This window comes from Rhinichthys klamathensis, unplaced genomic scaffold (genome assembly GCF_029890125.1).
Source record: "Rhinichthys klamathensis goyatoka isolate OS25496 unplaced genomic scaffold, OSU_Roscu_1.1 h1tg000152l_1, whole genome shotgun sequence".
In the NCBI taxonomy this organism is placed as follows: Eukaryota; Metazoa; Chordata; class Actinopteri; order Cypriniformes; family Leuciscidae; genus Rhinichthys; species Rhinichthys klamathensis.
Window position 1 is genome coordinate 745,367 of NW_026606687.1, and position 23,609 is coordinate 768,975.

Below are 23,609 nucleotides of genomic sequence, written 5' to 3' on the forward strand. Positions count from 1 at the left end.
TATGAAAGGAGATTTTGGATAAGAATGAACTTTGCCTGTAACGTTAGCTGTTTTGTATCCAAACACATTGTGCATCAATAGGGTGAGTGGTGTTTTTAATATTTCTTCTATTTTGTTTTCTTTGGATGAATATTAGCTTACTGCATGATGAATCTCTTGAAAAACATCATATTTCATATTTTTATTTCTTATTTATATTTTTATTCTCCTGTTTTTCATACATTAAAGCTGCAGTCCGTAGTTTTTTTTTTGGGTTAAAAATTATCCAAAATACATATTTGAGAAAATACTTAACCAGCCAGTGTTCAAAACTATCTGCTTGCCTTAGCTCGATTCAAAACGGTAAGCTTGTAATAATGTTTTTATTTCCAGTGGTACTGGTGGTCTGGTGGATTTCCGCAGGAGATTTGAGCATGTCTTTGCGTCATTACGTCACATCTGTACACATAAAGAAGGAGTCTCGGCTAGTAGGCTATATTGCGAGTGAGGATGTTGGAGGTGGAGATTTATAGCCTTTTCTCACAGCACTTGATATAATTAAACTTATCAATTTGATGGCGGATCCAGAATGGTTCAAACGACAATCACCAGTGACAACAGATTCACTCGCTGTAAAACGCAAAAGACTTCGTTCGGAGTGGCTACAGAAAAAAAGAGACTGCAACCGGACCCATGTGAAAACAAGGATACATATCGGAAGGACATTACATGTAGTCACGCAATGCTGACGTTGTTAACATTAACAATTTGAGAACAACGTAATTTGAGTGATATTTTGCGTGATATGATAACTTTTGCATGATATGATAACTGATAAGCGATTGTTAGATTTAATCAGCGCGATTTACTGCAATGTCAGAACCAGAACAAAAGTGGTTGTTTCTTACTAGTTCAGATGACATTTTCTGGTGAAAAAACTTATGTTGTTCATACGTCCAAAAAGAATAATCTGTGATTCTGAATGCCAGTATCCACACCTGCGCAGTGACTGACAGCCTCACAGTCTCCTCAAACATTGTGTTCATCCTCGCTGTGCCGTGTCGAGGGTGTTGAAGTACAACTCACGTAAAGTTGATAATTCCGCGAATGACTGCAATTGCAGATTTCGAACAGAGATGGCGACAAAGAGGAATAACGCCGGACTGATTAGCTCACCGAAAAAGAAAAATTCTGTTATTAATTAACGTTACGCACCCTTATCTCGTTCCAAACCTGTAAGACTTTCATTCATCTTCGGGAACACAAATGAAGATTTTTTTTATGAAATCTGAGAGATTTCTGTCCCTCCATTGACAGCTACGCAACTAATACTTTGATTTTTCAAAAAGTTCATAAAGAGATTGTAAAACTAATCCATATGAATCGAGCGGTTTAGTCCAAAATTTCTGTAGAGACACGGTCGCGTTAGCCTACTGTATATGATGAACAGATTAAATTTAGGCTTTTATTCACATAAACATTGATCAGAGAACATAAATAGAAGCTCAACCAAACCTGCTTGATGCAAGAGAACAAACCTCATTGGTTCTTGCGCCTTGCGAAAGCTCGCACATCAAGCAAGTATGTGTGAGCTTCCGTTTACCACAACTGATGTGTGCGTTGATGAATGTTTATGTGAATAAAAGCCTAAATTCAATCTGTTCATCGTTATAAAGTGATTGTGTCTCTTTAGAAAATTTGGACTAAACCGCTCAATTCATATGGATTTGTTTCTCTTTATGAACTTTTTGAAGCGTCAAAGTGGTAGCTAGTTGCGTAGATGGTCAATGGAGGGACATAAATCGCTCAGATTTCATTAAAATATATTCATTTGTTTAAATGTGTAAATCTGCATAAAGCTAGTGCAACAATTGCTACCATAATGTATAAATGCAAGTTATATAATGTATAATGAATTTTCTGTAGTACAGTAGCCTATCTGGGGAGGAAATGTATATGAAAATGTTAATAAAATTGTCATGAAATTAATGTCAGACTTCACTTTCAGCCTAGTAAGCTTATAGCATGTAGCATATAGCTTATATCATGGGGCAGTTGGGACACTTGTGGTCTAATGGTTAGAGAGTCAGACTTGTAAACCGAAGGTTGTGGGTTTGATTGTCAAACATTGTGGGTTTGATTGTCATTACATCAGGAAATGACTGAGCAAGAGCAAGGCACTTAACCCGCAATCTCTCCCCGGGCACCTCAGTGAAGGGCTGCCCACTGCTCTGGGTGTGTGTGTCCACGGTTTGCAGTGTGTGTGTGTGTGTGTTCATAACTCACTGCTCCTAATGTGTGTGCACTAACTTGGATGGGTTGAATGCAGAGGACAAATTCCGAGAATGGGTTGCCATACTTGGCCTTCATACATCAGATATGTTTCTTGAGGGATATTTCACTCTGTTTTGTAAAGGTGAATCATTTCAATCTTTAAAAGCTCTTCATCTCAGAAGCTCCATCGAGATGCTCAGATATTCAGGCTATCATAGGCTTCTCAGATATGCAGGCTGTGTCCTTATTCACTCTCAGTCTTTTCTGTTTCTGTTCTCTCACTGTAGAGTGCTGCACATGCTCAGTCGAGCCTGTCTGGTGTTTTGTTGTATCAACAGGAAGCACTCCTTCTGCCTCGTCCTCTCTCCTCCAGGAGCATGCCCTCTGAGCCTCCTCCCAGGTACATTCTGCACACCTCAGTCTACCTTAAGAGATGTCCATGTCCTCACATCTTTGGTGAGTTTTAATTTGATGTAGACGCTGTTGGATTTGATGGGAGATATTGTGACATGGTCAGCGTTATTTAAAGAGCTCTGGAGGATATCTGAGGTCACCCGAAGCTTTCTTCTCCCAGAAGGCTGTACTACTCTGTGTAAACTAATACTGTAAAACATTTTTGTTAAATTTACTGCAAAAAAAAAAAAAAAAAATTATATACAGTATATACACATCGATGATGTCACTGACATTGTGGGAGGCATTTTGGTGACTATTTTGTCCAATTCTGGCTGTGTGTATAAGATTCAAATCATAAGAATAATATCAACCAGTATTCAACAAATTTGAACAAACTTCATCACATGATGACTTCATCAAAAAACCCCACTGACAGAGCACAGTGTCACCCACATAAAGACCACCAGGTAATACATCACACTACAATAATGCAACTAACATGAATGAATGAAATAATGTAAAATGTAGCATTTAGCATGCCAATGTGAATAACTTACAAAAAAGTATGAAATAAAATATCAACAAATGTGATGGTTCATGCAGGAACTTTTGGTAATACTCATATTCATATAAATTCAAAGGAAGTTCATACTTTTTGTAATTTTGTTGTAAAAGTGTATATATTGCCTTGTTAAAAATGTTGTAAATATAGAAATTAAAATTTTGTTTACAATAAAACTATTATTAAAATAAAGTATAATATAATACATGAAATATATTTGAATCAAATATTTGATAAATAAATGTATTTTTAATAAATTAACAATAACAAATTTGTTCAATGAATTAATAATATCAAATCTTTAATAAATAGATTTAATACATTTATCTTTAAATCTTGACAGTAAAAATACATGTGGTGTTTTATTTAGTGCTGTCAAACGATTAATCGCGATTAATCGCATCCAAAATAAAAGTTTGTGTTCACATAATATATGTGTGTGTACTGTGTATAATAATTTTTAATACATAAATACCCACACATGCATGTGTATTTAAGAAATATTTGCATGTATATACTGTATATAGACTGAATGTAGCCTATATATAATGTATATTTTATATAAATATAAACATTTTATATATAAATAACATATTTTTCTTAAATATATACATGTGTGCATTTATATACAAAATAATTATACACAGTACACACACATATATTATGTAAACACAAACTTTTATTTTGGATGCGATTAATCGTGATTAATCATTTGACAGCCCTAGTTTTATTAATCATATTTATTAATGTGGTAAGGTAACTTAAAGTTAATCAGTTAACAGGTTTTTACTATACCATTTCTGCAGTCTTTTTATGTTAAATAACATTTTCAGTGTCCAGAAAGAGAATTAGAGCTAAATCTGAATGTGTTGTGCTGAAAAGAGCTATTCAGGGCAATGGGAGCAGTGAGAATCAATGACATCTCACATTCTGAATAGGCGCATTGATAGATCTAGTGAACAGCAGGGAAAAAGACATACACACACATACACACTTCATTGTTTCTGGGCACAGGCTTCCATGATGAGTTGTTCACAAACTCCAAGCATGGGCTTGTCTTGCAGTGTTTCTCTTGTGTCTCAGCTCTCAGGACATGCTGACAGGACAGAGGCTGTGTCAATCCAAATCCCACCAGGACTCTGTCCTCTCTGCCCTTAATCAGCAGCGCAAGGACGGACTGCTCTGCGATGTCACCCTGGTCGCCGGGGAACAGAAGTTCCATGCTCACAAGGCGGTCCTGGCAGCCTGCAGCGATTACTTCCGGGTGAGATTGTACACTGTGCATCTCGCTAACCCCAGAAACATGATCAGTTAGAGTGTTTGCCACACAAGCTTATGCTGGCATCTATTAAAGGAACAGTTCTCCCAAAAATCTTGTCATTCCATATCAATGGAAGCACATTTCCGCCTCATAGGAAAGAAATCATGCTTTGGTAAATCATAATTATGACACAAAAAGTCATAATCCTGAGATAAATAGTCAAAAATGATGGCATACTAAGACATTGACAAAAACATAAGTATGACACAAGGTTGACCTTATCTTATGATTACGACTTTTACTGCTACTTTTTATTTTATAACAATGCTTTACTAAAGCATGATTTTTTTTCCTTTTGTGGTGGAACAGAGCTTCCATCCATACATATTCATTCTTTCTTGGAACTGGAGATGTTGGGTACAAAGTTCATGCTGCTCTTCTCCATAAAATAAAAGTAAATGGGGATGAGTGCTGCCAAGCTCTAAAAATAATACATTCAAATGTGGTGTATCAAAATGATTTATAGCAGGTTTGAAATCAGTGTGAAATGAAGGGAGCTGTACAGCAACGTTGTCTTTCTTTATATGGAAAAGAGCAGCGTAAACACTCTATTGAACATCTCCTTTTGTGTTCCACAGAAGTCATACGTGTTTGGAACAATGTGATAGTGAGTAAACGACAACAGGATTTTCCTTTTAGCTGCACAATCCTGATGCAAATATGTACAGTTCACACGGGAGACAAGAGAGCAACAGACGGGAAATGAAAAGTCAGCAGCGGCCCTGGAAACCGTATCAGTGAGATTTGATTTTGGTTTGTTCAGAAGATTACAAAGAAGAAATACATCCAGCCCTGCAACAGAGGGAAAGATTATGTGCACAGTCCAAAGAACAGAATTAAATAGGGCAGGTATATTTATCTCTATATGTCTCCTGGGAAGCTCTCCACCTCTGTTGGGCTGGAATGATAAGATATAATCCCTTGTTTTTGATTTTAGCCCTTGGTTTCTGATGAGGACACCTTCTGCTGTTGTTAAGGCGAGTCATAGCTTATGTAAAACATGGCCTGATCCAAAGCTTAAGTCAATCAAGCTGTTGGCTCTGTTTGACAGCTACCCTTTGACATAGTATGCCTGCAAGGTTTTTATTATTCCTGATATCTGTTAGGTGGAACGGTTGAATAGGTTTAAATAGACACGTGTGGATGAGCATGTGTTTTATGCTCTATCGTGAATACCAAAATGTGTGTGTTTTGTAAATGAATCCCAATTGCCAGTATTTAACTGACATATTAATGGTCCTGCCTTGTTTGTGAATTAATTATACCTCCAATTTTAGGGCTTGTTGGAGAGAGGCTGAAACACAATAAGTGGGTGAAAATCCCTTAGATGGATAGAGGGAAGAAGGGACGCAAGTCATATCTATACACGTGAATACAGTATCTTAGAAAGGTGGGCTATTTTGACTCGGTCCAGTAAGCAACGATCATACAACCATCCAGAACATCCAGAAAGAGAATTTCAGGAAAACCTCTCAGAACCCATAGCAACCACTTAGAAACAGTCAAGTCAAGTCATCTTCATTTATATAGCGCTTTTAACAATGTAGATTGTTTCAAAGCAGCTTTACAGAGATAAACATACAATTTACGGTAACAGAGATTGTTTTGGCTTTATAGCGATTTTTGAATAATGTTATTTCCAGCTAAAGTTAGTTTTGATTAATTCACTTCCAGCAAAATTATCATTTGTTATCAAATTAGGGGCCACTAAGATGACGGCGTTCTCTCTAAACAGACTTTAAACGAGAACCTGTGACCTGATGGCGTTCACATGCGTTCACATGCGCATTAAGAATTGATTCTATAGTTATATTAGTTTAAATATATGTGCGCAGGTTTGTAATTTCCCTACAAACCATGCCTAAACAAACTACTTGTCTTGCCTATACATTAGATAAAGAAATTTGTTTTATTTTATCACTTCGGGTTACGCGAACCGGATTTTCAACAACGCTTTATCTGTAGAGTGGGAAAGGGATCCTCCATAGGGAGAGGATAGTTGACACTTCAACACTGCATTGTCATCGGGTCCAGGCGAAGCTCCTTCGTCAGATCTGGATACGCCCTGGATCCGGCAGGCTGCGGGAAAACCTCGAGATAAACAAAGACACTAAAATTAGCGTAGATGCCATTCTTCTTATGATGTAACTATGCAGCCTAACATTGAATTATAGAAGTTGAAGAAACACTCAGGCAACCACCCAGAACAACTTAGAATTGTGGCAGTGAGGTTTGTACGGTCAAACGCCAGTCTTTTTCTTTAGAAAATGTAAAAATCACACCAGTTTACCCAGTGTCACCTGTCTTGTTCTATTTTTAGGCCGGATGTCCCTGAGAAATAAAAGGATATTGCACCCTTTCGAGCTTTGACACCTCAGTGGCACTAATGAATAAATGTGAAAGGTGTAATCTGCGCCTGTGGCATTGGCATTAAAGGGATAGTCCACCCAAAAATGTAAATTCTGTCAATAACCTCATGTTGTTCCAACCCCGTAAGACTTTCGTTCATCTTTGGAACACAAATTAAGATATTTTTGATTAAATCTGAGAGCTGTCTCACTCCTCCATAGGCTTCTATGGAATTGAGAATTGAAACTTGCCGGCCCAGAAAGTTAGTAAAGACAATGTTTAAAATAGTCCAAGTGACTACAGTGGCTCAACCTTAAGTTTATCAAGCGACGAGAATACTTTTTGTGCGCAAAACGCCTCAAAAATAACGACTTTATTCAACTATTCATTTTCTTCTGTGTGGGCCTCTGAGTGAGTTCACGTAGTGTATCAGCGCAGCGCTTATGGGTTGTACGTCAGAACGTAGGCTCGCTAAGTTCGTACAGCAAATGTGTATCTTTAACGAGTAATAACATCAGCAACAATCATGAGTAACGATACTTACACAAGCTTGCTTCATTTACTGAATATAATGATTAGACCGACTGATTAAAACTGTTAATACATCTTTTTATTTATTAAAAAATCTACAGCGCATAAAAGCTCATAAAAGTAATTTGTTCGGGAATCAGACTACACTGCATTGTATGCTTTTTATTAATTAAAAAGAGCTGACTTTTATGTCATTGTTTGTGAATTAGACTACTCTGGCAGTGTTGTAACTAGGGCTGTAGTTAACCAAAGAAATCCTTAGTCGACCAAAGTCTTGTCCTGCGCAACGATTAGTCGACTAAAAAAAAAAAAAAAAAAAAAAAAAAAAATGTTTTGATTGAACATTTTTTAACAATTGTCATAGAGCATTTATAAAACAACAACGAAAAAACATCAAAAATACATAAAACTATAATAATAATACAATTCTTTGAAAATTAAGTGATTTTTTTTTAACTGCAAAAAGTGAGGAGCTCTGTCCTAGGTCTATAGTGACAGTCACAATCGCGCACCTGACCACACCACACGCTACAAAAAATATAACTGCTATCTGCCACAATGAAAAATCCTAACAAAAGCTCTCGTTTATACAGGCTGTATATTCTTCTTTACTTTCAAAGCTATAGGTTAACTTTTGTCCAGCCTATCTAGGCGTTTTAAAACAAACACACACAAAAACCCAAAGAGCCTAAAAAACAATCCTAATAATAATAGGCTTTATTGTAGGACCGCATATAGGTTTATTTTCGTTTTGTTACATTATTTAGGCTATTTTCAAATGCGTCAAGTCAAGTGTACAAATAAAAACAAAAACATATCAAGAAAACACAATCTATTGAGTCAGCATGATCAAGCCGTTAAAGGGACTGCTCACGTCTTTTGCGCGCTCAAGTTCGATTTCAAATGTAGGCGCGCGGTGTGCGCTAATGATGGAAGCAACGGTCGCGGTGCGACGCGCTCTTTTTTTTCCAAGTGCGTCCACGCCGCATCGAGATACAAACATATAGTGTATAAAAACATAAAAACCGAAACAAGTAGCGTTCTAACTGAATGAATACAGCTAAACTACCTATATCCTTACTGAGCACGAAGCAGCAGCGCAGCCAGCCACAGGTGCGAACCGAGTGTTCTATGTGTGTGCGCTAAACTGTGGCGCTGTTACAAAATAGCCTAAATTAAAGCATTTAAAGTTGGGGATAAACCATAGGCTAATTATATTTAGAATACAGTAATATTTAACTGCTTATAAAGGAATAAATATCAAGGAGTAAATCATTGAAAATTTCTTTCTATTGGTAAAAAAAAAAAATGAATGTCAGTCGACCAAGACGGCATCGACCGATTAGTCGACTAAACGACTAAAGTTGACAGCCCTAGTTGTAACTATTGTTTCTGTCTGCAGTCCATGAAGGCAACTCAATAGTTAGACGTTTCCTGGCTTTAATTTTGTGGTACACAGTCTTTTTATTCTATTGCATTGCACTCGCAGTCACAGCTCATGTGAAATATGATTTTATTTTGCATGGTGCTGAAGATTCAGCAGCCGCTGCTTAGATTCACGATGCAGCATTGCCGGTGACACTGATGTGAGGCGTTGCATGATTCTGTATTTTCATATGGTTCAAAAAGCATGCATTGTAAACTAATTAGCTCACAAAGCTGCTGTCTGGCCAGCCTGCATTGCTTTTCCAAGGTCAGAAGTCATTCACCCAGACATGTGATACAGGACTGGTCATGCTTATTATCCACAATCCCCTTCCAAAAAACCCCTAATATTTTCTTATGGGCAGTGGTGTCCCAGTAAGAAGCTCTCTGAATAGCTGTCAACAAACCAACCATCAGCTCTAATGAGTCCTTTTAAAATATCTGAATGTGAGCTGAGGTCAGTCATTAAAAACGTACTGCTCTTTAAATAGCAAATAGAAAAACACGGTATACTTTACCAGGTACTTTAAATGTGACAAACTACTGGGGGAACAGTTTCTGAGGGTGAGGTGACAACGATAAAAGATTATAAACACTTTGCATCTATTTTCAGCACATGGCGGCTTCAGATGGAGCTAAGACCTGCATTAATTGTCTATTGATTCTTTCAAATGTCTTTGATTCTTTCTGTTGACACTAATTTCAATCCAGAATCAGACTTAATCTGTGCCTGAGAGTTATTACTCTGATTTTGGGAGGCATGTGTGTATATATGAAGAGTTCAGATGCAAAAGCCTCTAAGTGCCATTTGAAATTTTCTTCTAGAATGATAATTTTGATCAAGCTTGTATATTTAAGTTCAGTAATTTCACTTAAATGACAATTAATAGGTAATCTTCATTGCCATTTAAGTGAAATTTCTGAACTTAAATATATAAGCTTGATAAAAATTATCATTCTAGAAGAAAATTTCAAATGGCACTTAGAGGCTTTTGCATCTGATCTCTTCATATATATATATATATATATATATATATATATATATATTAGGGCTGTCAAACAATTAATCACGATTAATCGCATCCAAAATAAAAGTAAACAACATAATATATGTGTGTGTACTGTGTATAATTATTTTTAATACACAAATACCCACACATGCATGTGTATTTAAGAAATATTTGCATGTATATACTGTATATAGACTGAATGTAGCCTATATATAATGTATATTTTATATAAATATAAACATGTTATATATAAATAACATATTTTTCGGAAATATATACGTGTGTGCATTTATATACAAAATAATTATACACAGTACACACACATATATTATGTAAAAACAAACTTTTATTTTGGATGCGATTAATCGCGATTAATCTTTTGACAGCCCTAATATATATATATATATATATATATATATATATACACTCACCGGCCACTTTATTAGGTACACCTGTCCAACTGCTCGTTAACACTTAATTTCTAAGCAGCCAATCACATGGCGGCAACTCAGTGCATTTAGGCATGTAGACATGGTCAAGACAATCTCCTGCAGTTCAAACCGAGCATCAGTATGGGGAAGAAAGTTGATTTGAGTGACTTTGAACGTGGCATGATTGTTGGTGCCAGAAGGGCTGGTCTGAGTATTTCAGAAACTGCTAATCTACTGGGATTTTCACGCACAACCATCTCTAGGGTTTACAGAGAATGGTCCGAAAAAGAAAAAACATCCAGTGAGCGGCAGTTCTGTGGGCGGAAATGCCTTGTTGATGCCAGAGGTCAGAGGAGAATGGCCAGACTGGTTCGAGCTGATAGAAGGGCAACAGTGACTGAAATAACCACTCGTTACAACCGAGGTATGCAGCAAAGCATTTGTGAAGCCACAACACGCACAACCTTGAGGCGGATGGGCTACAACAGCAGAAGACTCCACCGGGTACCACTCATCTCCACTACAAATAGGAAAAAGAGGCTACAATTTGCAAGAGCTCACCAAAATTGAACAGTTGAAGACTGGAAAAATGTTGCCTGGTCTGATGAGTCTCGATTTCTGTTGAGACATTCAGATGTTAGAGTCAGAATTTGGCGTAAACAGAATGAGAACATGGAACCATCATGCCTTGTTACCACTGTGCAGGCTGGTGGTGGTGGTGTAATGGTGTGGGGGATGTTTTCCTGGCACACTTTAGGCCCCTTAGTGCCAATTGGGCATCGTTTAAATGCCACAGCCTACCTGAGCATTGTTTCTGACCATGTCCATCCCTTTATGGCCACCATGTACCCATCCTCTGATGGCTACTTCCACCATGTCACAAAGCTCTAATCATTTCAAATTGGTTTCTTGAACATGACAATGAGTTCACTGTACTAAAATGGCCTCCACAGTCACCAGATCTCAACCCAATAGAGCATCTTTGGGATGTGGTGGAACGGGAGATTCGCATCATGGATGTGCAGCCGACAAATCTGCGGCAACTGTGTGATGCCATCATGTCAATATGGACCAAACTCCCTGAGGAATGCTTCCAGCACCTTGTTGAATCTATGCCACGAAGAATTGAGGCAGTTCTGAAGGCAAAAGGGGGTCCAATCCGTTACTAGCATGGGGTACCTAATAAAGTGGCCGGTGAGTGTATATATATAAAAATAGAGATAAATGTCTTTGATTCTTTCTGTTGACACTAATTTCAATCCAGAATCAGACTTAATCTGTGCCTGAGAGTTATTACTCGGATTTTGGGAGGCATGTGTGTATATATATATATATATATATATATATTAAAATAGATAGATAGATTACAGTTTTTTTTATTTCACGCTGGAAGTTCATCATTAGGAGCAGTTAGGTTTGATCAGTGGAGTTGGTGTAATGATGATCCAATGTCCTTTGACTTCCTCTTCACCATGGGCTTTGATCAATGACCATCCTACACTCGCTCTGTGACAGCAGTCAATACTTTTGATTAGTGTACTCCTGCCAGAGAACACAGCGGGACAGCACTGGCCTCTTGGTCTCTTTATTCTGCGCGCGTGTGTGTGAGAAAGTACAGTATGCACTGATTGATGGCCATGGACTCACTTTCATTCTCAGTGTGAAACTCTTTAGACTTGAATGAACAGTTTTTTGACATTTTGCTTTAACAGCTATTTACAGGATGCTATATTACTGTAGTTCTGTGGTGCATCCTGCTTATGAGTTTGTGTGTGTGTATCTTCAGGCTATGTTCAGTCTGTGTATGGTGGAGAGTGAGGCAGATGAGGTAACTCTCCAGGGTGTGACTAGCGTCGGACTGAAGCACGCACTGGACTTCGCCTACACAGGCCAGGTAAATTCAGCATAGCCCACACAGTAGCATATGGCCCAGAACATGCAAAACAAACTAAATTTGCAGTGCTTCAAGCAAAGACAGGTCTCTAGATTCTGGAAAGACCCTATTATGAATCATATGTAGCAGATAAGTGAAATACTTGTGAATAATTTATTCTGGAGCTTCACAAATGGGCTTATTGAAATTCTAAATCTGGTTAAATATAATAATCTTATTTCATGTTAGTTTGAAGATTTCACACTATACAATTGGTAAACCCTGAGTTTATGTTCTTAGTTGCATATTCATGAAGTCACTAACACTGATTGAACAAATACAGATTGGAACAAGCATGTGGTTTCCAATTGTGAAAATGTCACCATGTAGGCCCATTCTGGCTGTTTTAAGTAACCTGAAACATACAAAAGCAATGATTTACTCCAGTTAATGCTTTTGCCATCACCTTTTTGGCATGTCAGTTGTTTAGTTTGATTGGTTGTCTGTTGCTAAACAACTTTTAGATTCAAGCACTGATAACAGAGACATCCAGAGATAGAGACGGTCCAATATTATATACATTACTGTTGTAAAGTTTGGGTTCAGTAAGATTTAATTTAAGAAATTAATTATTTTATTCAGCATTAAATCAATCAAAAGTGACAGTAAAGACATTTATAATGTTACAAAATATTTCTATTTCAAATAAATGCTGTTCTTTTGAACTTTCTATTCAACAGAGTTCCTCAAAAATAATAAGCACTTTTTTCAACATTGATAATAATAAATGCTTCTTGAGCACCAAATCATCGTATTAGAATGATTTCTGAAGGCTCATGAGACACTGAAGACAGAAGTAAATTCAGTTATTTTAAATTGTAATAATATTAGCTTTGCAATCTAACCATTATACATATGTAAATACCTTTAATATAGTAGCTGCTATAAAGCAGGCTTATGCAATACATGTTTGTTTATACAAGTTTCAACACAGGGTCCCTGCTCCGTCTCTTTCTTCATTAAGGGGCCTGAAAAAGGTTGAAGGCCCCTGCTTTTAACATGGAATTAGGAAAGCAAGGTTGGGGTTTCTTACAATAGTCTTACTCAGGTTATTTGTCTGTAGATCATGCTGGAGCCAGGAGTGATACAAGACGTCCTGTCTGCTGGAAGCCACCTTCAGCTGCTGGAACTGCTCAGCCTCTGTTCCCACTATCTCATTCAGGTGTGTTTACAGGTTATTTCTGCCTTGAAAACTTGCAATGTTTTGATAAAGCTTATTTTGTGTTTTCAGCAAGTACTACATATAACGTTACTGTGTAATCAGTAGTAATTTTGTAAAAGTTCTACTCATTTTATGCATCTTACATGCTCATTTCTATAGGAATATTTCTGAACAAAATCTGTCATCGTTGATTCACCCTTCATTGATTCGAGTTTCTTCTTTCCACAGTTTTACATGCTCTTTTCAATTTGCAATCTGCTTTTAAGCTTCAAAAAGACACAAATAACCATCAAATTATCATAATAGTAGTCTCTAGATGAAGTTTTCTTGAAGCCTTTGTGCGAGAAACCTATTTTTCATTCCCTAATCATTTTTCCCTCTTTCTGCTGAATTCCATAGATCATTTCCCCCATAATTCAGTCCAGAAAATGTGAAAAAGATCGGCAGATTCCACCTGAACTTGTTCATTGCTCATCACTGCCTTTAAAATTAGCTTGTTGTTCATTTTAACCAGTAGATGGCAGTCAGTCTCTGTGTGAAGCATCTTTCTTTACCCTGCATATGTGGAGCATCCTGACTAGATTTGTCTCCATTGTTCCTTCTTTTACTTAAGGTTTTCCAGTCTGTTTTTGGATATTGTGGACTTTCATGAGATTTTGCTCTTTTGAGCTCCCATTAATCATTTATCATAACTTTATTTTTTATCATAACTTTATTTTTTATTATTTACTGTATTACAATATTAAACGACTGAGTGTGAATTCATGGGATGGGGGTCTCTATTATTGTATGTGTTTGTGTGCTTGTATGTTTCAAGGCATATACGATTTCATTTTAGACTGGAAGGCTCAACTAGTTTTCATGCATGAATAAAACACCCCCTCTGACTGTGAATCTGTCTGTATTTATATCTGTGCCTGTAGGAGCTGAACAGTTTTAACTACCTGGACCTGTACAGGCTGGCAGACCTCTTCCACTTGCCGGCCCTGGAGGAAGCAGTGGTGGGCTTTCTGGTGGATCACCTCTCTGAGCTGCAGAAGAACAGGCAAGAGGAAGTGCTGCTCCTACCTTACCGGCTCCTCAGGGAAGTGCTAAAAAGCGACCGCCTCACCTCCCTCAGTGAGGAGGAGATATGGCAGGTGTGTGGGCCGCAAATTCACAGACTTAAACTCTTCAAAACATCTCTGAGCTGCTCATGGTTTAATGCAAAATATCAGCATGGGGTTTAAAATTCTGAAACCTTTACATTTCTAGTTCACTAATGTGAAACTCTTTGCTCAGATGTTTGTCAAGCTCAAGATGCTCTTTGGAACATCTCAAATGATGTTGGACCATGTGATCATCAGGTTTTACACAAACTTGCAGCTCAAGTGCTGCTGTCAAAAAAGCAAAAGAAGGACTCACCACTTTTTAATTAATGTAATTTTTTTAGTTCACCTTTACAGTCAAATAATTATGCATTTAATATAATTTGGTAATGTCATTTTTTTTATTTTTTAGAAAAGAACATCTCAGACTTTTGGACCCCATGACAATCTCTATAACAGCTACCAAACACAAAAGCATCATTAAGTAAATCTGAATGCTTAAGGTCATATTCACACAAACTCTGCCTGTTTAATTTACGGTGTAAGAGTGAGAAAAAAAGGTGTACGGACAATGTTGAGCGTGTGTGTGTATGTATGTACACTCGGGCGGAGGCTGTAGTCGGGGGGCTGTGGTGTGACTATTCATTTGCACCAATCAGGCACCCCCCCACCACCCCTCCCCCAACCAGGCTCTCTCTGATTAGGCCCACCGCGGCTCCATCAGCGCCTCAATCCCCCAGCTGTCACTCCGGCCGCCCTACTGATTGAAAACAATCAGGCCTCTGATGGCACAATTACCCTGACCCTTTAACCAGTCGCTGCTGCCATAATCAGGCCCTGATTAGGCTGCTTTGGGCCTCCTTCACTTTGCAGAGAAGGTTAATTTGGGCATCAGACGGAAGCGTGATGGGCACAGGGGCTGGTGCTGCCGTCCGCCAGTCCGAACGTGCGCCCGTCAATACTACCCTCGATATAGTTTGGCTGTCAATCATCGTCATGCAGAGTTCTCTGAGTCTCACGCTCTGGAAATCACATTTTCTTCCTCTTTGTTTTTTTTTTCTTCTTTTTTTCTTCTCTCGCACTCACTCTCTGTCTGTCTTTCTCTGTGCGGGAGTGGGTGGGGGAGTTCATTTATTTTCTGCCCCGAGGAAGTTCTCTGATCCAGTGTGACCTTCACAGTCAACAGACGCTGCCTTGCTCACACCTCTCTCTCTCTCTCTCTCTCTCTCTCTCTCTCTCTCTCTCTCTCTCTCTCTCTCTCTCTCTCTCTCTCTCTCTCTCTCTCTCTCTCTCTCTCTCTCTCTCTCTCTCTCTCTCTCTCTCTCTCTGTCTCTCTCCTTCCCTCTCCCATTTTCCTCTCTCACTTATTCTCTTTCTTCTCTTCTGCTGGCTGTGAAAAGGAGGAGAGTTGAAAAAAAACAACAACTAAAATTCAGAGAAAGGAAGAAGGCGAAACAGAAGCTCCATAGAGCGTTACATGATTAATGATGCCAAACAGGAATGGAGGGTTTTGCTGAAATCTATGTACACTTAAAGCTTAAATGTGTAATTATGTAGGAATGCACACTATATAGGTACCATAAAGGTTATTGCTCAATATTACAGACCTTTTCATTTATCTGAATCGGTCCATTTCGGATATATAGGCTGGTAGATTGTCCATGCTCAATTGTCATGTTGCCATGTCAAATGCTCACTTGAAGTTAATCAATGTTTAAAACATTTAGAATTGAGTAATCCATAATAATACATGAATAGCCATTTTTCATACTGCACATTATAATGTTGTGAGTGGGGTTAATTTACAAGTTAATTTAGGCATCACAACATTATATGTGATGCCTAAATTAACTTGTAGCATTGAAACTTTTCTGATAATATAATATAATATATATCAGCAATTTATTGCTCATCATCAGCCATATTACTATAATCACCTCGAGCATTTAAACAATTTTATTTATTCATATTTTTTAGACAATATAGTCAGGGTTCTAAATTAACTTTTTTGATCACCAGCCAATGTGGCTGGTAAGTTTCTAAAGTTACCAGCCATTTAGAATTTCCACTAGCCAAATTTTTTCCGGTGAAAATAAGAGAAATTATGAGTGCCACTGAATGCATTTGAGCATTTTATTAACATTGTTGGCATGAAAAACACATATAAAAGTACAATACAACACAGAAAGTGCAAACATTTCATTTCAAGTTTGGGATCTATCTATCTCTATCTATCTATCTATCTATTAGGGATGTGCACGAATATTCGAATTTTCGATCTGTAATTATTATTCAAAAAATAAAATACTATTAGAATTTTACTTTTTTTCTTTCTTTTTTTTCCGCAGTTATAATTAAATGCACTGGGTGGAGCATTTAACAAGTGGATTGTATTTGATCACATAATGTCATTGTCTGCCTCGCGAAGTTTGGAATTACTTGATTATCAAATGATAGCCTATTACAAAATGGAATTACGTTTAATCAATTATTTATTAATTAAACTGAGTTATCATAATATCACCGACACCACCACAATGAGAAATAACATGAAATCCAAAGAAACAGCAGTCGACTGAGGAAGACTGTGTCCATCACTGCATTAACCACTTCCTTTAAGTTTCGTTGAGGGATACAGAAAACGCAAACTGCTGTTACTTCACTTTGCACACACACGCGTCTCTGCAACGTCTGTGTCAGCGCAGCGCGTTGTCTCACTCGAGCATGTGGATATTATTGTATTTGTCAACATGAATGTGAAACAATATAAACACGATAATCATATGCTGACTCGAGTATGTACGTTCTGTGTGTTTTTTTGTGCGTTTTTCCCCGTTTGCGCTGCTTGAGCTTAAATGCTTTTGTTGTTTATATATTTTTTTTACACACATTGTTTAATGTTTTCAACTAAAATAAAACCTTAAGATATATAGGCTAGTTGTGTATATTGCCTAATGTATAAGCTTGTTCAGAAATAATGACAAAAACCTTAAACTTAAAAAAATAACGTATCTCTCGTTAAACGACATTTAAATTTAAACCCAGAAGTCTGTCCCAACCACCGCCGCATTTAGTTTAATCTTAACTTTTTACTTTAGCTACTTTACTAGCTCCCTCCTCTTTCAGTCTATGCTCCCTGCTCTGGCTCGTTCTTCATCTTCCCTGTGTTTTCTGGTGGACGGACGCTCCGTTCGTTTCCATGATCATTTCTCGCGCACGTTTCACTGCGCGCAGCCAATGGGCGTATGAAACGTCATCACGTAGTATTACGGCACAGTGTTCATGGGAAATGTAGGAAGTACTGCCAGAGGGATAAATGACCGAGAACAGAGCCTTATGGATCACCGGCCAAACTGGCTAGTAAGTTTTTATTAACACCCGCCAAAATGAATTTTAACCCGCATTTGGCGGGTTGGCGGGTGTTAATTTAGAACCCTGAATATAGTATACAATTTTATATACCGACCACTCATCTTTTATCAGCAATAACATACAAATATAAGTAAAAAATTTAAAGCATTTTTTATTTATTTTGAAAAACTACTTAATCCTTAATATGTACAAGCACACCATAAGTAGTTTAATGGTCTCTAAAAGGAACTTTGCTCTATTTGAGCATCTAACAGAGCAAAATTATCTCAACCAATGGCGTGAGTTTTGGGGGTGGATTACCTATTAGAACGACCAATGGCAGATGGGGGAAATGTTAGGGAAACCTGTCTGACAGCAATCATTATCTCTGCAATTCGGTGCTGCTAATAGCACAGAAATATCAGTGTACCTTCCTAAAATTAGCGCACTGGGAATCATTCTGTGTAACTACAATGAAATCTAACCATTTCACAGATGAAATACTCCCAAGAAAAAATATATTGCAAGCATTTAAATTTGCCATTTGTGTGTAGGAGACAGCTGCGGAACGTCTAGAGGTTGTGGCCCATGATCTCTGGATGCTATAATAAGTTCTCTGTCTCAGGGCTGATTGTGTTAAAAGCCACTTTGTTCCCACAAGAGTGGCATCGCTTATCTCCAGCCATCTCCGCCGTACTCGCATGCCTCTGCAGCTAAACAGCCTAGATTGCTCTCAAGTTCAATTAACTCCCCTTTGTCTAACTCCCTTGGCTGTGCCGGAATGCGTATGTGTGTATGCTTCACACGCACACCTCATGACTACGTGTGTGTGTGTGTGTGCATGTTCACAGATCCCCCACCCCCCATCTCATCTGCAGCTGTCTTCTCATCACTGTATAGAGACACAATATCTTAAGCATTAGCATGCAATGATACAAAGCGTTGGCCCTGCGTAGAGAGACAGTATTGTGTGGATGGTGTGAGCTGCAGCCTGTAATATGAGCAGTGTGATCTCCTGATCCCGAATCGGTGCTGAATACTGATGAGCCACTCTGCCCTGCTGTAGTTATTGGTGCGTTGGCTGGAGCATGACTGCAGATACCAGTACATGGAGGAACTGCTGCAAAACGTGCGCTACGGCCTAATGGAGGTCTCCGCCCTGCACCGTGTGGCCAGTAGCCACCCTCTCCTCAACTCCAGCAGCACCGTCGCCGCCCTGGTGGAGGAGGCATTGGACTACCATCACTCTGTATTTGCACAGCCTTTACGTCAGACGTCCCGCACCACCCCACGCTTTCAGTCACTAACATTATATATCATCGGCGGGCGCAAACGGGAGGTCAGCCGTGTGCGGGAGTTGCGGTTCTTCAACCCCGCCGCGCAGGAGCACACGCGTGTTGCCGGGGGTTCGAACTGGAGTGAATTAGCACCCATGCCTGCTGGACGGAGTCACCACTGTGTGGCTGTCATGGGCAACTTCCTGTTCGTGTCTGGCGGAGAGGTGGAACACGCCACTGGAAGGACGTGCGCGGTGAGGACGGCGTGCCGGTACGATCCAAGGGTGAACCGCTGGACTGATATTGCACCAATGAAGGCGTGCAGGGAGCACTTTGTGCTGGGAGCTCTGGGACAGTATCTCTATGCCGTCGGGGGGAGGAATGAACTGAGGCAGGTTCTGCCCAGCGTGGAGCGCTACTGCCCCAAGAGGAACAAGTGGACCTACGTGCAACCTTTCGACCGTTCGCTGTCCTGTCATGCAGGATGCGTGGCTGACGGGCTGCTCTGGGTCTCAGGTAATAATAGATTCCTTCACATTTACCCCACTACTCTGCATATATCAGGAATCTCCCAATGCATTTCTAGGCCCAAGACTTAAAAGCATGATGGCTTCTTCTGCTGCAGGTGGTGTCACTAACACAGCTCAGTACCAGAATCGACTGATGGTGTATGACCCAGGACAGGTAACAGATTGCATTTATGTGGTTATGTGAGAATAATGTGGCTGGTTAGTGCATCTTTCTCATCTTAAAAAATTCAAATATTATAGATATTATATAATGATAATATTATTAATTAGAAATTAATACTTTTATTCAGCACAGCAAGGATGCATTAAATTGATCAACATGATAATAAAGACATGTTTAATGTTACAAAATAATTATTTTCCTTGAATGCTGTTTATTTGAACTTTCGGTAACACTTTATTTTAAGGTGCTTGTAATAAGCAGTAATTAACAGTTAATAAGACACTTATAAGACCTTATAAGATGCATATAAGATGCATATAAGCATTAACTAATGATAATAAATAAATAAAATTAAATAATAAATTTCTCAAGTATCAATACATTGCACTTTTAGAACAGCCGAACAAACATAAATGGTAACACAAACTCCCAGTCCCTTAAAAATTGACCGTCCCAAGAGGGAGTGGTTTCCCTGATCTCTTCAGGGCCTGGACCTTTAATTAACCTTTATATGAAGTAGTTAATGCTTATATGCATCTTATATGCATCTTATAAGGTCTTATAAGTGTCTTATTAACTGTTAATTACTGCTTATTACAAGCACCTTAAAATAAAGTGTTACCGAACTTTCTATTAATCTAGAATCCTGAGAAAATATTATAATTATTTCTAAAGGATCATGTGACACTGATCCTTTGCTATCACAGGAATAGATTATATTTTAAAATAAATTAAAATAGAAAACAGTTATTTTAAATTGTAATAATATTTGACAAAATTACTGTTTTTTTTATGGTATTTTTGATCAAATAAATGCAACAAACAAACAAAAACGATACAAAACAAAAAACCCAAACCCACACAAGGGACTTATGTCCAATACAAATCCTCTACAGAGCATTGTAATTTTTTAATGTTACATTCAAAAAGACTTAAAAATAAGTATCGTATAACTTCTGTGGTCAGTGCAACTGTGTGTTTTTCAAAGAGAGAGATATAAAGAAAGAAGAGAGGAGGAAAGAACAGGAGGCAGAGGCTCATTGGTATTCAAAGTGGCTTTGCATTCACCTGCCAGGAACAGCAACCCCCCACCCACAATACCCTCAACAGATGGTCGCCAAACACACATGTGTATATTCACACTCTCACTCACCACTGCTCGCGCAATCTCTGCATGAACACACACCTCTCGCAAATAAATGCACACGCACCGGAATATGCAAAAGGCATAAACGTTTCTTTTGACAAAGTATTTATATATATATATATATATATATATATATATATATATATATTATATACTATATAAATTAAAAATTAAATACTTTGTCAAAAAAAGTGCAATGTCAAACTATACAATTAACCAGCAAAAATGATTTTACCATATATTTGTTAATCTCTTTTCCTGGTCAATTGTATAGTTTGAATTGACGTGTTTTTAAGAATAATTGAAGATGAGAATAATTCAGTTTTTATGCTGTTCTTTCTTTTGTAATTTCCTCTCCGTAATAGAATCAATGGCTAGCGCGCAGTCCCATGTTGCAGAGGAGGGTGTACCACGTGATGGCGGCAGTCAAAAGGCAGCTATATGTGCTTGGGGGGAACGATCTAGACTACAACAATGACCGCATCCTGGTTAGACACATCGACTCTTACGACATGGACATGGACCAGTGGACACGCTGCACCTTCAGTCTCCTCACAGGTCACCACACGCAATATAACTATGTAATAGATATGATTATTCACCTATTTACCTACACATTTTCTTTTCTCTTTAAAAATTAGCTTTGCTGTATATACTGTATTTTTTTCTGAAGCATTAAATGGTATCACTGATTCTAGTACCCTTTACAAAAAGTACTAAGCTGGTAATGTGTGCAAAAATCAACCTAGTTTAGCTGGTAAGACGTTTTTAGAAGTGATCCAATCAAAACATTTTCACAAGATGAATACTTTTTCGCAGTGTCCACTGTGCCTGAAAGGGTTATTATTATACCATGGTAATGATTTTTTTTTGTAAACATAATCTCTACATTCTCCTCATAGGCCAAAATGAGGCAGGAGTGTCTGTCCATGATGACAGAATCTATGTGGTTGGTGGATATTCCATCTGGACAAATGAACCCCTTGCTTGCATTCAGGTGAGTTGACTTGAATGGTGCTTATGTTTGAATGACATGTTAAATAATTAATGTTGAAATCCTATCATTTGTCTATTTGGCAGGTGCTAGATGTGAGCACCAAGGGTAAAGAGGAGGTTTTTTATGGGCCAACGCTCCCATTCGCTTCGAATGGAGTGGCGACATGTTTCTTGCCTGCACCGTACTTTACCTGCCCCAACCTGCAGACCCTACAAGTGCCACATCACAGGATAGGGGCTCTCTAACCTAGGATATTACCACAAACACACTGAACCAGTGGAATCATGTAAGAGCCTATTCTACTCCCACAAATTGTGACGGGTGGATGGAGTGGAGTCATCGTTGATCATACATTGATCATGTTGAGCCAGTATGAAGTGTTCTGATGGATGTGGAAACATTCAAAAAGAAGTTCAAGAGTTTTTTTATTGTCAAGCTTGACTGACGTTCATGCATTTCTGAACTGGATATGCACCATGCTAATCCAGTTTAACAAGCAGTGTGTAAATCTGTCTGAATGATTTAGAGACACTTTATGACCCAGTCCAAAATGGTACACTTGTAGACTGTAGGTTGTCCAATTTGTCGTTTTAACACTCTTTTACTCAACAATCCATGCAGAATTAGAACAAGGGAAAAATGCAAGGGCGGGATTTGGGACAGGGCCGAAGTGTAAGGGACCTGTTTTCATAGATTCTAGAATTCAATCCACTCCCCACTCTGACCTTAATGTTCTGGAACTCTATAATGTTGAAATCAGCCAAACGTCAGTTTCCATTCCATGTAATTTCTCAGCCTGTGACAAACTGTACTTTCTATCAAAACTCAGGATGAAGAAGACCGTATTGTTTACTGAATGTGCATGACCACAGCTGACGACAAATACACACACAGCATCTTCACAATCTGCGTCAGCAGTGGCATCTTGCCTGTTCTCCATCCTACCACCAAATACTGCCCATTCCATAAGAAAACATGTAAGGGCACACTTTTTTTACATAATGTATCTAATAAATTTATGCAGTTGTGCAATAATGATTAAACTGGTGATTTGTTTAATCTTTGATTCGCTGGTGTAAAGGGAAACAGGTCAGTTTAGCTCAAAGGGAATTATTATAGGGTTTTATAGGGTATTTTGACAGAATCACTTATTTTACGGCCGAACAAATGAATCGTCCAGCGCTCAATTGAATGGGCCGCAACTAACTCTGCAGCGGATAGTAATATCCAAACTATAGTGAAAACACTATTTATTAGCACGGTAACAAGATCAGCAGTTTTATGCCGCGTTCCAGGCAACCTGTAACCTGTGTTTTTCCAACTCGTAACTGGGAGTACATCGTTCCAGGCAACCTGTAACCCGTGTTTTTCCAACCTTATACCCGTGAAAGTGCACTGGAACGGCAGTCAAACCCGTGACTTCCCATCTGTGAACTCGTACTAGATCGATGTACTCCCAGTTACGAGTTGGAAAAACACGGGTTACGGGTTGCCTGGAACGCGGCATAAGGCCCTGTCCACACTACTGCGTTTTCGTTTAAAAACGGAGACCTTTTGCTACGTTTGCACCTCCCGTCCACACTAAAACGGCAAAAACGGAGACCCAAAACGGAGAAGTTTAGAAACGCTGCCGACCCGTTTTTCGTTTTGAATCTCCGGAGGGCGTTTTAGTGTAGACTGGTC

At 38.5% G+C, this 23,609-nt stretch overlaps 1 protein-coding gene across 2 annotated transcripts; it reads left to right on the plus strand.

Moving 5' to 3' along the window:
• Positions 1-10: 10 nt before the first annotated feature.
• On the plus strand, positions 11-22,985 carry klhl32 (kelch-like family member 32). Of its 2 annotated transcripts, none has more exons than XM_056258489.1 (11): positions 11-82; positions 2,541-2,653; positions 4,295-4,475; positions 12,065-12,172; positions 13,275-13,373; positions 14,297-14,512; positions 18,879-19,605; positions 19,715-19,773; positions 21,295-21,487; positions 21,832-21,926; positions 22,010-22,985. In XM_056258489.1, exons 2-11 carry the CDS (start codon positions 2,631-2,633, stop codon positions 22,169-22,171), a joined length of 1,863 nt encoding a protein of 620 aa, XP_056114464.1. In that variant the 5' UTR covers positions 11-82; positions 2,541-2,630; the 3' UTR covers positions 22,172-22,985. The 2 variants fall into 2 exon arrangements, with proteins under 2 accessions (XP_056114464.1, XP_056114465.1); XM_056258490.1 differs by having other exon boundaries at positions 12-82; positions 2,592-2,653.
• Positions 22,986-23,609: the final 624 nt, after the last annotated feature.

What these genes read in the sequence shown, in the direction of transcription:
- klhl32 (XM_056258489.1), top strand. Translation starts at nt 2,631, where the DNA reads ATGCCCTCTGAGCCTCCTCCCAG. An exon ending in CCCTCTGAGCCTCCTCCCAG is followed by an intron (nt 2,654 to 4,294) that starts GTACATTCTGCA and finishes CTTGTGTCTCAG; the next exon opens with CTCTCAGGACATGCTGACAG. An exon ending in CCTGCAGCGATTACTTCCGG is followed by an intron (nt 4,476 to 12,064) that starts GTGAGATTGTAC and finishes GTGTATCTTCAG; the next exon opens with GCTATGTTCAGTCTGTGTAT.